The sequence below is a fragment of the Zingiber officinale genome, chromosome 3A (assembly GCF_018446385.1).
Source record: "Zingiber officinale cultivar Zhangliang chromosome 3A, Zo_v1.1, whole genome shotgun sequence".
Taxonomy (NCBI): domain Eukaryota; kingdom Viridiplantae; phylum Streptophyta; class Magnoliopsida; order Zingiberales; family Zingiberaceae; genus Zingiber; species Zingiber officinale.
The window spans coordinates 44,762,321-44,777,757 of NC_055990.1; the positions used below are offsets into that span (position 1 = coordinate 44,762,321).

The 15,437-nt window shown below is 43.3% G+C and overlaps 1 protein-coding gene across 1 annotated transcript; it reads right to left on the reverse strand.

Annotated features, from left to right (window-relative positions):
• Positions 1–6,621: 6,621 nt before the first annotated feature.
• Positions 6,622–14,740, reverse strand: LOC122050384. The gene is made up of 3 exons (XM_042611291.1): positions 14,603–14,740; positions 10,062–10,520; positions 6,622–6,828 (listed from the first exon to the last, which is right to left on the reverse strand). Exons 1-3 carry the CDS (start codon positions 14,738–14,740, stop codon positions 6,622–6,624), a joined length of 804 nt encoding a protein of 267 aa, XP_042467225.1.
• Positions 14,741–15,437: the final 697 nt, after the last annotated feature.

A 15,437-nucleotide genomic window follows, 5' to 3' on the forward strand; every position in this document is an offset into this window, starting at 1 on the left:
AAATCAAGCAATCAATACTATAAGCAATTCCTAAGCAACTAGTGAGCTTCCAAAGTGTAAAAGGCTTCTCCGCCTTCATAGAAGGAGATTTTTGTTAGTGCATCTTTCATCGCCCTGGATTAACAACCCTCTTGTTGTAACTAGGTTAAATTCTGTTTCTGATTTATTTTCTGTCTCCTTAATTTAGTTGCTATTATTTTACTACTGCTTTTATTTTTGAGTTGAATTCCGAGGAGGGTATAGTTTTAATTTTTCAGGAGCAATTCACCCCCCTCTTGCCGGCCTCCGCTGCACCTACAATTGGTATCAGAGCCAGACCGCCTCAGAAGGACTATCCGCTGACTGAAGTAAAACGATCAAGACGATGACCGGAGCAAATATTCATCCTCCAAAGTTCGAAGGAGATTTTTCCACATGGAAGCGAAAAATGGAGGTATTTTTTAAAACTGAATTTGATATACTTTTAATTATGAAATATGGATATGCAGCGCCAAAAGATAAAGAAGAAAACACGTGGAGCAAGAAGGAGCAAGCCGATTTTGTCGCCAACGGAAAGGCTGAGTTCCACCTGCTCAGCGTTCTGCTACCTCAGGAGGTAAATCAGATCGGTAGCTATGACTCCGCGAAAGATCTCTGGGAAAAATTCCAGGAGCTTCACGAAGGTACCTCCGAAGCGAAGCTAGCGAGGCGCGACATCCTCCGGAACCAGTTGACGAACCTCCGGATGAACCAAGGCGAGAAGGTAGCGCAACTCCAAGCAAGGATCAAAGAGCTAATCACGCAACTAACTAATCTTGGAGAAGAGGTAACGAACCGGGACTCTATCCGGTACGCGCTCAATGCCTTCCCTAGAACTCCAGAGTGGGCCTCCTTAGTAGATGTGTACTACATCTCTAAGGACTTCGAGGTAAGTACTTTAGAACAATTATTTTCTACTTTTGAACTTCACGAATCTCGAGTTTCAGAGCCCAATGGAGTAGAGAAGACCAGTCAGAACATTGCCTTAAAGGCAAAAATGAACATTTCTGACTCCGAAGCATCGGTCGACGAATCAGAAGCAGCACTACTGGTAAGACGCTTCAATAATTTTTTTAAATCTAACAAATTTAGATCGCAGAGGCATGAGAGAAAAAGAAGAACGACTCGTTACTACAACTGCAATGAAGAAGGGCACATCAAGGATGATTGCCCGAAATTGAAGAGCAAGCAAAAGGAGAAGGCAAAGACCAAGTACAAGAAACCAGAATCCTCTAAACACAAGAACCTGAAGGCCACTTGGTCAGACTCATCCTCCGAATCAAACGTCAAAGAATTCTCGGGGTTAGCTCTAATAGCTAACCATCATCTGGAAGAAGATTCAAGCTCAGAGATGAGTATCGATGAAGGGGGAGGAACATTAGAAGAGGAAAGCTGCAGTGAAGGGGGTGCCTCACTGAGTCAGGTAAGTCAAGTACGCAATCTAACCCCGACTCAGTCTTTTCGCTTTATTAAATCTCTTTCTAAAGACTTATTCAAATTAGAAAAAAAAATAAAGAATTAAAAATGAAATTAACAAAAGCATTTCCACTTGAGATGTACGATAGTATAAAATCAGAAAATGATAAACTAAAATTAGAAATTGAAAAATTGAAATTTGATGCATGTTTAAATAGATTTCCAAAATAAAAAATTAGAATTTATGAAAAATTAAACTGGTACATTAGAAACCATCAGGGTCAACTTAGAAGAGTGCCCAAGAATTATATACCCCCTAAGTATCTGATTAATCCAGTAGGAAGGAACCTCTATTAGGTTCCAAAATCTGTACTAAATTAATTTATTTAATTAAAGCTCTCAGAAGCAAAATTAAATGTTAAATTTCTTTATGAAGCTTTGTCTAAGGAAGTTGTTGTTGTTCCAATAACCAAGAAGGCCTAGTGCCTCGCTACGACCTGGAAGCTGAAATATTGAAATAAAATATTTAATTAACTTTCTGAAAAAACATTAAACTAAAATTAAATAATGCTTTGAAAGTTTTTTCAAATGTTTTTTTTTCTAAAAATTAATTCTTGACTTAGAAATTATTTCTAAAAAATTCTAAAAATTAATTTAACTTAGAATTTTTTTTCCTTTCAACTTAAAAATCTGATATATATTTTTTAGTGTTATACTCTTACCCCGATTTTGCTTTGATCAAAGGGGTAGAGATTAGTACAAGTTTAGGGGGAGTTAGTGAAATTTTTAATTATTTTTCTACACTGTGTTGCAATTTTATTTATTGCAAACCTTATGCTTAAAATGCTAGTTTTGTAATTTTTCTTTAAAATATTTTTTTTGTGTCTGTTTTTACCCTAACTTGAACTTGGGTTGATTCACATCGAAAAGGGGGAGATTGTTGAATCCCGTGGTAGATTTGATGTGATCAACCAAGTTGGTTAGGTCCTGCTTTGTGTTTGATCCCTGTGTCTGAGTGTGTAGGAACATAGGAGCGCAGGAAGTCGAGCGAAAGACGCAGCTAGCGAGAAGGACGGCACGGGAAGGGAGCCTACGGGCTCGGTGCGTCCGAAGGACGAGAGAGCTACGGAAGAGTACACCGGTGGGCGAGAAGAACGTGCTCAGCGTTCGAGGGACCTTAAGCCGGGGAGGAAGGCTGCTCGAGGAGAAGGCTATTTAAAGGCCCCTGGAGCTAGGAATTCAAAACAACTCAAACAATCAATAATTTAAGCAATTCCTAAGCAACTGGTGAGCTTCCAAAGCGTAAAAGGATTCTTCGCCTTCAGAGAAGGAGATTTTTGTTAGTGGGTCTTTCATCGCCCTAGATTAACAACCCTCTTGGTTGTAACTAGGTTAAATTCTATTTCTAATTTATTTTCCGTCTCCTTAATTTAGTTTCTATTATTTTACTGCTACTTTTATTTTTGAGTTGAATTCTGAGGAGGGTATAGTTTTAATTTTTCAGGAGCAATTCACCCCCCTCTTGCCGGCCTCCGCTGCACCTACAATTGGTATCAGAGCCAGACCGCCTCAGAAGGACTAACCGCCGACTAAAGCAAAACGATCAAGACGATGGCCGGAGCAAATATTCATCCTCCAAAGTTCGAAGGAGATTTTTCCACATGGAAGCGAAAAATGGAGGTATTTTTTAAAACTGAATTTGATATACTTTTTATTATGAAATATGGATATGCAGCGCCAAAAGATAAAGAAGAAAACACGTGGAGCAAGAAGGAGCAAGCCGATTTTCTAGCCAACGGAAAGGCTGAGTTCCACCTGCTCCACGTTCTGCCACCTCAGGAGGTAAATCAGATCGGTAGCTACGACTCCGCGAAAGATCTCTGGGAAAAATTCCTGGAGCTTCACGAAGGTACCTCCGAAGCGAAGCTAGCGAGGCGCGACATCCTCTGGAACCAGTTGACGAACCTTCGGATGAACCAAGGTGAGAAGGTAGCGTAACTCCAAGCAAGGATCAAAGAGCTGATCACGCAACTAACCAATCTTGGAGAAGAGGTAACGAACCGGGACTCTATCCAGTACGCGCTCAACGCCTTCCCTAGAACTCCAGAGTGGGACTCCTTAGTAGATGCGTACTACATCTCTAAGGACTTCAAGGTAAGTACTTTAGAACAATTATTTTCTACTTTTGAACTTCACGAATCTCGAGTTTCAGAGCCCAATGGAGTAGAGAAGACCAGTCAGAACATTGCCTTAAAGGCAAAAATGAACAGTTCTGACTCCGAAGCCTCGATCGACGAATCAGAAGCGGCACTACTGGTAAGACGCTTCAATAAATTTTTTAAATCTAACAAATTTAGATCACAGAGGCATGAGAGAAAAAGAAGAACGACTCGTTGCTACAACTGCAACGAAAAAGGACACATCAAGGATGATTGCCCGAAATTGAAGAGCAAGCAAAAGGACAAGGCAAAGACCAAGTACAAGAAACCAGAATCCTCTAAACACAAGAACCTGAAGGCCACTTGGTCAGACTCATCCTCCGAATCAGACATCGAAGAATTCTCGGGGTTAGCTCTAATAGCTAACCATCAGCTGGAAGAAGAGTCAAGCTCAGAGATGAGTATCGATGAAGGGGGAGGAACATTAGAAGAGGAAAGCTGCAGTGAAGGGGGAGCCTCGCCGAGTCAGGTAAGTCAGGTACGCAATCTAACCCCGACTCAATCTTTTCGCTTTATTAAATCTCTTTCTAAAGACTTATTCTAATTAGAAAAAAAAATAAAGAATTAAAAATGAAATTAGCAAAAGCATTTCCACTTGAGATGTATGATAGTATAAAATCAGAAAATGATAAATTAAAATTAGAAATTGAAAAATTGAAATTTGATGCATGTTTAAATAGATTTCCAAAATAAAAAATTAGAATTTATGGAAAATTAAACTAGTACATTAGAAACCATCAGGGTCAACTTAGAAGAGTGTCCAAGAATTATATACCCCCAAAGTATCTGATTAATCCAGTAGGAAGAAACCTCTATTAGGTTCCGAAATCTGTACTAAATTAATTTATTTAATTAAAGCTCTCAGAAGTAAAATTAAATGTTAAATTTCTTTATGAAGCTTTGTCTAAGGAAGTGGTTGTTGCTCCAATAACCAAGAAGGCCTAGTGCCTCGCCACGACCTGGAAGCTGAAATATTGAAATAAAATATTTAATTAACTTTCTAAAAAAACATTAAACTAAAATTAAATAATGCTTTGAAAATTTTTTCAAATGTTTTTTTTCTAAAAATTAATTCTTGACTTAGAAATTATTTCTAGAAAATTCTAAAAATTAATTTAACTTAGAAAATTTTTTTTCCTTTCAACTTAAAATTCTGATATATATTTTTTAGTGTTATACTATTACCCCGTTTTTACTGTGATCAAAGGGGGAGAGATTAGTACAAGTTTAGGGGGAGTTAGTGAAATTTTTAATTATTTTTCTACACTGTGTTGCAATTTTATTTATTGCAAACCTTATGCTTAAAATGCTAGTTTAGTAATTTTTCTTTAAAATTATTTTTTTTGTGTCTGTTTTTACCCTAACTTGAAATTGGGTTGATTCACATCAAAAAGGGGGAGATTGTTGAACCCCGTGGTAGATTTGATGTGATCAACCAAGTTGGTTAGGTCCTGCTTTGTGTTTGATCCCTGTGTCTAAGTGTGCAGGAACTTAGGAGCGCAGGAAGTCGAGCGGAAGACGTAGCTAGCGAGAAGGACGGCACGGGAAGGGAGCCGACGGGCTTGGTGCGTCCGAAGGACGAGAGAGCTGCGGAAGAGTACACCGGTGGGCGAGAAGAACGTGTGCGGTGTTCGAGGGACGTTAAGCCGGGGAGGATGGCTGCTCGAGGAGAAGGCTATTTAAAGGCCCCTAGATCTAGGAATTCAAAACAACTCAAGCAATCAATACTGTAAGCAATTCCTAAGAAACTAGTGAGCTTCCAAAGTGTAAAAGGCTTCTCCGCCTTCAGAGAAGGAGATTTTTGTTAGTGCGTCTTTCATCGCCCTGGATTAACAACCCTCTTGGTTGTAACTAGGTTAAATTCTGTTTCTGATTTATTTTCTGTCTCCTTAATTTAGTTGCTATTATTTTACTACTTCTTTTATTTTTGAGTTGAATTCCGAGGAGAGTATAGTTTTAATTTTTCAGGAGCAATTCACCCCCCCCTCTTGCCGGCCTCCGCTGCACCTACAGAAGGCCTCACAAAACCTCAACATCCTGTAGGGTAATTGTCACGTCACCAATAGGGAAGTGAAAAGTATGAGTTTTTGGACGCCATCACTCCACTAGAGCAGTAATAAGACCATGATCAAGTTGGATATATTCACACCGAATGACACCCTCAAATCCAACTTCTTGTATGTGATGCATTACACCCTTGGTATATCATCAACATGTCTCCAAAAACTAATGTCACATCTTCTTACTTTAAGTGGATCATCCTTGATTTTCCCATAAAATAGATCCGAAGATCTATGCTCCTTGTGTAAGAATAACAAGTTTGGTATCAATGGGTTGGATTTAAATTATAAACTGGAAGTGATGTCATTTTAAACACCCTACAAAATTTAAAAATTAAACAAACAATATTTGTAATGAAAAAACACAAATAAAGACAAAAGTACAAAGTCTTATATCACAGCAACAACATAAAATAGAGTATAAATAAAGTTGTATAAGGTTTAAAATCCCAAATAACATAAATGTACAAGACATAATCTTATACAATACAAAATACTAACTCCCATCACATGGTATTCACGTATTGAGATACACTATATTAAAAATATCAACTATCGACTTCATTATCAACCCTGGGGTGTGTATTTTGACAATTTCTCATATTGTGGCAAGTTTGGTGACACCTTCCACATCTACGAGGTTCATCAGGGTGCCTCAAATCCATCTCATTTTGTATTCGACTTTCACGTCGCCTACCCCACCCATGATTGATCAATCTTGAGTAATCTACTTGAATCTCCCAACTTAGATTTGTCCAATAATCCTTATGACAAATAGGATAAAAATTGCTAGAATATTGTACCATGTAAGTCTTTGTGGTGTGAACTTCATCCACAAGGTCAATAGCATTACCTCCTCTATGTCGGCAAATAGTAATTGCATGTGAACATGGAAATCTATGCATTTGTCACTTTCCACATGTGCAATCATTTTCATAGTAAAGAACCGTATCTACATGACCACCTTTACCATTTAATTGTCTTGTTATCACAATCTTGAACACTCCATCTGCATAGTTAAACTCATCAATGTGAAGTCCTTGTGCATGTCTTTCAGCCTCCCTGAATTTACTCCAATAATATGGCGGGGCGGCTGTATTACAATGATGGGCTACCTGTTTATACCTTTGAAAAAGTTGAACAATTCTATGAAATGACAAATCAATGCATGCCTTAATTGGAAACAATCTAGCCCCCCCCCCCCCCAAATACATTGCTCAAACTCTCATAAGTATTTGTTGTGAGACATCACCATCGATGGTTACCATCGTAAGCAAGACTCCACCGACTTATGTTACTATCTCTCAAATATTGCCATGCCACTGAATTAAGTGCCATTATCTGTCTCTTAAATTTGTTGAATTTTCATCTTTGAGTAGTACTTCCAATAGCCCAACAACAATGTTTCAAAGTGACTTTCTTAAACTTTGTCATGAAATTACTTCGAACGCGTCGAAGGAAAAATCTATGATCTGCAATTGGTTCTGTCACGCCCCCAGAAGAGTCCCTGTCCAAGAAAAATTTCGGCAGCATCTCCCCTGTACGGCGGACAATCAAAATTTTCTACAAGCACTAAATACTCAGCCACAGGCGGCTGGAATAATAACAGTAAATAAAATCAATCACCACGTAGTTTATATATGTATTCAGCCTCTGGCTGTCACAACCACGCAGTTAATAAAATAAACAACATAGTAATACTCTGACTCGAAATCAACCCTACTCAACTACACTCATAAAGCCCAAATCCGATTTTTCTTACCTCTTCTGCCGTCCAGGCAGGCATGTAGTAGAGTAAATCCAAATCATACTAAAAGTCCATCCAACGGAAAGATTCCATACAATATCCATATGTAAGTCCAAAACAAAACTAAAATAAAGTCTGATAGCGAAAAGCTAAAATGAAACAACTCAAAAACCAGCAGCGGAGTAGCACTACGTGCAGTGGGGACTAGCGACTGGAACTCCCTCCTAACAGCATCAACCTGAAAATAACAACAATGGAGGCGGGGTGAGTCCAACACTCAGCAGGTACAGTTGATATGCAAAGTAAAGAAACAACACCTAGCACTAATCATGCGTACAGTCTCCTGATAAGAAAGATAAGAATGCATCTGAAATAAACAGGAGAATACTGTACTAACCAGGTCCTGAGTATAAGGTCAAACAGTCCGAGGGATAGGAAATCCTGTATGCATGTCAAACATAGGTATCCAAACAATATGCAGCATATAAATGCAGCAAACACAAACACAAGCAATAAATGCATCATGCATATGATGCCAATGATGCGTCCTGGTCACCCCTGACGCCAGTCGATCATCTCATACAAAAGTGAGGCCGAGTGGGTAGGGCTGTGACAACCGTGCACTCTGTCGTCACTACTCCTGATGAGTGACCGAGTGGACGGGATGCTGTCGGAGTACACCTATCCTCCTACCCCAAATCATAGATGGGGAAGCGCAATGCTCTCAACTCCCGGTACTCAAAGACGGGGAGGAATCCCTGCCGGATAACACATTGTGTCACACTACCCATAAGAGGACCAACGGTGCCTAACAGAGTCCCTACTGCAACACACTCAGCCTGAATCGACCACTAACCCATGAGTGGTGGTGTGTGCAGATCCATGTAACTGGCGATGTGCTCAACAATAATGGAGCGGACTATCGCACAGCATGCAATCATGCAAATGGTGCATGGCACTAACCACAAGAATATCCTGACCTAATCCACATATATATAAAAATGCATCAAAGGTCAACGAATCCAAAACAATCCCAAGGTATAAAGAAGGTATAAAACCTAGGTCCTGAACATGGTCAAGCATGGCATATCACTACCCCTATAAGCATGTATAAACAGGTAAAATATACCTGAGACGCAAAACCAATCAATCAATCAAGCATGTAAGATTTGGGTAGTGATTAACCGAAAACAGATAAGAAACACAATTAATGCAACATGTTAATTTAATTACTAAGCATATCAAATGACATAAGTCAAAAGTACCCGCCTCCAATAGGAATGTCCAAATCCGACATCGAGATACTCGTCTCGCGTCAAAATCCTGTATCCAATAAATACATTTTTATTTAACTAAAATTCGAATGAATTGCTAAATAAATCCTTAAAACCATTTAGGGCAAAACCCTAAATAATAATCATCAACTTATCTAAATAAAGTCTAACGATAAATTAGGGTTAGTTACCTAATCCCCAATCCACCATTAGATCAATTCCAAACTACCTAATCCTATCAATCAATCATCAACAACATAATCAAAGTAAAACCCTAAACCTTACCTCAGTTCACAATCCAAATGACTGCAGTGAAAGGTTGCTTACTGCTGAAAAATCCTCCACACTACCAGGATCGAAATAAAATCTACAACAACAATTAAATACCCTATACTATCAATTAGGCAGCACCCATAACTCTGTAAATCTGAGCCTCAAACCAAAAATACCTAAATTTCCTTACCTATCTCGTAGCTGTGTTTGTTGATCCTCCACAAAGAAGGATTGATCTATAACAAATAAGAATATCCAAGTTCTGATCTTAAAGATCACTGCTCGGAAGGAAGGAGGGCGTCGGAAAGGGCACCGGCAGCATCAGAGAATCGGCGGCTGTCAACAAGACAGCGCACAGTGGCGATCGGCAAAGGCTCAACTATGGCTTGCTTCTTCTGTGCAAAGGACGACTCCTAGAAAGGAAGACAAAGCCTGCCGTGGTGCTCGGGTCAAGAGTCGGCGGCGGTCGGAGAACTCTCGGTGGCTGGCGGAGGAGAGGAGAAGAGAAGAAGGTGGTCGGGCGGCACCGGGTGGCTAGGGCAAGCAGAGGAGAGGAGTTTGGCTCGGGCAGGCGGTCGGGTGGCGGTGCTAGGGCTCCGGCAATGAACCGGTCGCCGGCGTTCGGGAAGAAGAAACCGTCGGCCGGCGGTTAGGGCAAGGAGGAGGAGAAGGCTCGGCGGCGTCGGGGAGATAAGAGAGAACGGCGAGAATGAGAGGAATTAAAAGAAATAAGATAATAAATAAGAAAAGGAAAAAGAGATAAATAAATAAATCTTTTCCTCTCTTAAATGGGTAGCCCAAACAGGCTTTCTCGGGGCCCCGTTTTTATCCCCGTGAACTCGTCCGTACAAGCTCTGAAAAATTCCCGAAAAATGTCCAAAAATTCCGGAAAATTCCCTTATTCATATCCGCCTATTTCCGGTATTTTATATTCTCCCCCACTAATAAAAATTTGGTCCCCCAAATTTCGTTATCTACCATCAGCAAGTACTACAACAGATATAGAAAGTATAAATGCTGAACGGTAAATAAATCACACACCTCAAGTGAAAAGATGGGGATATCGAGCTCGGATCGTATCCTCGAGCTCCCAAGTAGCCTCCTCGTCCGAATGATGCTGCCATCCGACTTTAACCAGCCGGATGGTCTTGTTCCGCAACTGACGCTCCTTCCGGTCGAGAATCTGTACCGGAACCTCCTCATAGGTAATGTCAGGCTGAACTGGAACTGGAATATCTGCCAGCACATGTGTCGGATCAGGCACGTATCTCCTCAGCATCGATACGTGAAATACATCGTGAACGCCTGACAGGGACGGTGGTAGTGCCAATCGATAAGCTACCGCTCCGATCCTCTCCAAGATCTCGAAAGGACCAATGTACCGCGGAGCTAGCTTACCTCTGAGGCCAAATCTCTTCACCCCTTTCGTGGGTGAAACTCGCAGAAATACATGGTCGCCCACAGAGAACTCTAGTGGTCTACGTCTCCGATCAGCGTAACTCTTCTGGCGGTCCTGCGCCTCTGACATCCTCCGTCTGGTAGTACGGACCAACTCTGCATCCTGTTGAACTCTATGAGGTCCCAACAACTGAGCCTCTCCAACTTCATCCCAAAGGACGGGTGTCCGACAAGGTCTACCATACAACGCCTCAAACGGTGCCATCTGGATAGCCGAATGGAAGCTGTTGTTGTAGGCAAACTCTACTAACGGCAGATGGTCCTCCCAACTGCCTCCGAAATCCATAACACATGACCTCAGCAGGTCCTCTAAAGTCTGAATAGTCCGCTCTGACTGTCCATCTGTCTGTGGATGGAAGGCTGTACTGAAACGGAGCTGTGTACCCAAGGCCTGCTGCAGACTCTGCCAAAAACGAGACGTAAATCGTGGATCTCTATCCGAAATGATACTCAACGGAACACCATGTAATCTGATAATCTCTCGACAATACAAATCTGCTAATCGATCCAGGGGATCAGTCCTCCGAATCGCTAAGAAGTGCGCTGATTTGGTTAATCGATCAACGATTACTCAAATCGCGTCATGGCCTCGTCGTGTCCTCGGCAACCCTACCACAAAGTCCATGGTAATGTGATCCCACTTCCACTCGGGAATAGGAATCCGCTGAAGTAATCCTGCAGGTCTCTGGTGTTCATCCCAGACAAGACATCTAGTTACGAAATTCGCGATGTCTTTCTTCATGCCGCTCCACCAATAGGAACGCCTCAAGTCTCGATACATACGAGTCCCTCCCGGATGGATCGCAAATCGAGAACGGTGTGCCTGTAGTAGCCTGTAAGACCGGGTGAGACCGAGGTACGCATAATCCGCCTCGGAGTATACAATACCCTCCTCGTCTCGTAAACTCCCGCCCGTGGCTATCTCGATCGATGATGAACCGCAAATGCCGATCACCACCTGTGCCTCTCGGATCCTCGTCCCGATCGACGATCGAGCAACCATGGTAACCAGAATACCCTCTGTCGGTCCTTGCTCCTCAAGATCTAACTCGAGAAAGCTCTGAATCAAGTCCGTGATCAAGTCCGGTGACAAGCCAAAGTCCTCTCGACTTCCCCGAGTATTCGCAACCACATTAGCTTTCCTAGGGTGGTAGCTAATGGTACAATCGTAGTCCTTCAGAACTCCATCCATCTCCTCCGTCGGAGATTAAGCTCCTTCAAGTGAAAATGTATTTGAGACTCTTATGATCGTGAGAATCTCAAATGTGATACCGTATAAATGATGACGCCAAAGCTTCAGAGCAAAGATGATGGCGGCTAACTCCAAGTCATGAACTGGGTAGTTCTTCTCATGCTCCTTCACCGACGAGAAGCATAAGAGACTACTGGTCGCATCGTAATGCCCAAACCTCAAGAGATGCGCGTGTAAAGTACAAATCCATCCTCCGTAAGGTAAACCAAAACCGAGCCGACACTAATCTCCGCCTCACTCCTGGAAGTCTCGCAATCCTCGGACCATATAAACTTCACGCCTTTCCGGGTAAGAGTGTCGGTGGCATAGCAATACGCGAGAAGCCCTCGACAAAACGCCGGTAATATCCGCCAATCCCGAAAACTACGGATCTCCGAATCGACTTTACCGCTCCCAACCGTGATGCCTCGATCTTCCGAGGATCAATCAAATACCTCGCTAGAAACCACGTGTCCGTAAACCCAACCGAGGATAGCCTGAATGCACACTTGCCGAACTTCGCGACAACCGATGTCGTCAAGAATCTTCAAGATCGCGTAAGATGCTGTGCATGCTCCTCCTCGGAACGAGAGTATACCAATATGTCATCAATGAAAACGATAACAAACTGATCCAGATACTCCAGAAAGATGCGGTTCATCAAGTCCATAAACACCGCTGGAGCATTGGTAAGCCCAAATGGCATTACCAAAAACTCATAATGACCGTATCTGGTACGGAAAGCTGTCTTCTGGATATCTGAGTCTCTGACTCTCAGCTGATGATATCCGGATCGCAGATCAATCTTAGAATACACTGATGTACCTCTGAGCTGATCAAACAAATCCTCAATCCGTGGTAATGGATATTTATTTCTGACAGTCACTGAATTCAGCTGCCTGTAGTCAATACATAACCTCATGGTGCCATCCTTTTTCTTGACAAACAGAACTGGAGAACCCCATGGAGAAACACTAGGGCGAATGAATCCCCTGTCTAAAAGCTCCTAGAGTTGAACCTTCAGCTCGTTCAACTCTTTTGGTGCCATACGATACGGAGCTTTCGATGCGGTGCGGTCCCCAGAATCAGCTCAATAGCGAACTCGACTGACCTTCTAGGAGGCAAACCTGGCAGCTCTTCTGGAAATACATCTGGGTACTCCCGGACTACAGGAACGTCGGAGAGCTGCGATCTACTGCTGTCCTCAGTACTAATCAAAGATAACAGAAACCATAACAACCGAGACAGCTACCGAATCAATCAAATAATCGAGATGCCGTCGTCTCTGATGCCAGTGAAACTCCACGAGGGTTGGTTCGGAGGCCGGAAGGTGACCACCCTCGTCTGGCAATCAACGATAGCATGATAAACTGATAGCCAATCCATGCCAAGAATAATATCGAACTCGACCATCTCCAATACTAGAAGATCTACCGTAAGTATCATGTTGCCAAAATCTAACGGGCAACCTCTGATCTCCTGGGTGACGTCTAAAGTATCACCGGACGGTAGGGAGACAGTCAATCGCCGCAACCTAACAGTAGGAATCTACCAATCTCCCGCATAAAAGTACGGGATATAAAAGAATGTGAACTACCAGTATCAATCAAAATATCAGCAGTAAATGCATAAATGGAAATCGTACCGCGGAAAACGGATCCGTCGGCCCGCTGAGCATCCTCTCTGGTAATAGCATGAACACGACCAGTCTCTGGCGGAGGAGGAGGTGGTAATGCTGCCAGCGGCTGCTGCGGCTGGGCAGAAGCCTGCCACTGAGGCGCTGCTGGACTATGTGCCAGATAAGACTGAGAGGATGGTGACCGACATCAGGTACCGGCCGACCGAGTCCGACATCGCTCGAGTTTGATAATAAGGTCCCGAGCAAAACTGGGTGCTCTGTAGCATGGAGTACTCCGCCCAAGCATGCCAAATGCCGCGGAGGGAGCCGCCTCGCCGACATCGTGAAGATTGGGCCGCCTCCTCGATATGCCCTCCTCGACTAGACTGCCCCTCGACCGACCTCCAAGCTGCAGGCCGAGCCTTCACCGACAACCCGCTCGGTGCCCGCGCTTGCAATAAAAGCAAACCGATCGCCCCAGAGCAAGTCAGTGAGGTGATCTCGATCCACATCTCAAACAATGAGTATCACCGAAGGTGGTTGCCGGCTCACGAGAAAACCGGAACGCCCAAGAAGACCGCCTCGATTGAGGCCTACGAGACGCCCTGTAAGAACTCGACCGACTGCTCATGACTACCGAGGCTGTCCTGCCGCCGAGTCCGCTGGACCGCCTCGATGTTTGACCCAGATGCTTTCTTTTCCGTCCGGATATGCCGCTCGCCGAGCTAAATCTATCATCAAAGCTCGATTCAATGCATCGAGTAAGATGTAATCCCTAATCCAAAGAAGTCGTATATGCAGATAACCGCCCAACTCAGATAAATCAGATTACGCGAGTTCTCGCCTCCGCAACTAACTCGACAAAATCGAGCCAATCGAGGAATTCAAGATATACTCGATCATCGAGCGATTATTCGCCTCGCACTCAGAAACTCGTTACGAGCCATCCGACAGACGATGGAAAGAAATGGCTCAAAGCCTCTCGAACTCGGTCCATGTGACGCGCCACCAATAATAGAAGCCGAGTAACCCACCGTGCATTAGCTTCATCCCGTAAATGGTAAGCACCACCGCTTTCTCCCACTGGAGCAAGCCATATAGAAGAAAGTCCGCTCCATAGTCTCTATCCATGACAGAGCCATACTCGGATCGAGATCTCCGCGAAAATAGTGAAACGAGTCTTCATCGACTCACCAAAGGCTGGAATCCTAGCTCGGCAACGACAATATCGAGTCGTGTTTGGACTACCGCAGAATGCGAAACACCTGAGCCGATACTACTGTGGTACCGAATAAACCGAGGAGGAACTCCCGATGCCATCAGATATACCAGAGCATAAGCCGCTTGGTACCGCCTGGGAACAAAAGTGGTGGCAATGAGGTACGGGAAAAGGTACAGATGTGGAGCAAACCGCCATCAGAGGCATCGGGGTACAAAGCACCGTATAGGATACATCGAGATCCGTGGTGGTGGCAATCGAATACGCCTGAGGCTACTGCGGAGCGTATGTCGGTACACCAATGGTACTCCGATGGTACCGTAAATGTGGTAGGCGTGGATACCGCTTGTGGCCAAAATAGGTATTCTCAGTGAGCTATCGGATTTGAGAGCCCGATGCTCCCGCTGCATCCTGAGTCTGTCCCTGACTAACAGGCTCACTAACAGTGGGCATCTCTGGCATATCCAGAGATCCCGTGGTCCTCGCACGTGGTCGTCCAGCACCACGTCTCGCAGCAATACGAGTAGATCGTCTCATATCTGTTAAATTAAATTACAGATATCAATACCAATATAACCAACATAAAATAACAACATACCTATTTGCTGTCTGGAGATGTTCCGTCGCTGTCCAGTCCCCAATTTGACCTCAAAATTCCGAACGTACATATCGCCGGAAATCCAAATAAATCCGAAACGGAAATCCGAAACATAACCATATCGAAAATCCGATAATGCCCAGTTTGTCTCGCAAACCTAGCTAACCCAAATATCCCGAATACCAACAACAGGTATCCGATAAATTTCCAGAACACCCAAAAGCAGGTATCATAACCCGCTCTGATACCAAATAAATTGGTATCAGATAAATCCCGAAAATCCAAAATACGAAACAAAAGATCGTA

Excerpts from the sequence above, each read along its gene's own strand:
- LOC122050384 (XM_042611291.1), bottom strand. The coding sequence starts at position 14,740 with ATGCCTCTGATGGCGGTTTGCTCCACATCTGTACCTTTTCCCGTACCT. Across the intron at positions 10,521-14,602 it reads GTTCCTCCTCGGTTTATTCG|GACCGCCAGAAGAGTTACGC; the intron begins GTACCACAGTAG and ends TCAGAGGCGCAG. Across the intron at positions 6,829-10,061 it reads TCCGAGCTCGATATCCCCAT|GTAGCCCATCATTGTAATAC; the intron begins CTTTTCACTTGA and ends AGGTATAAACAG.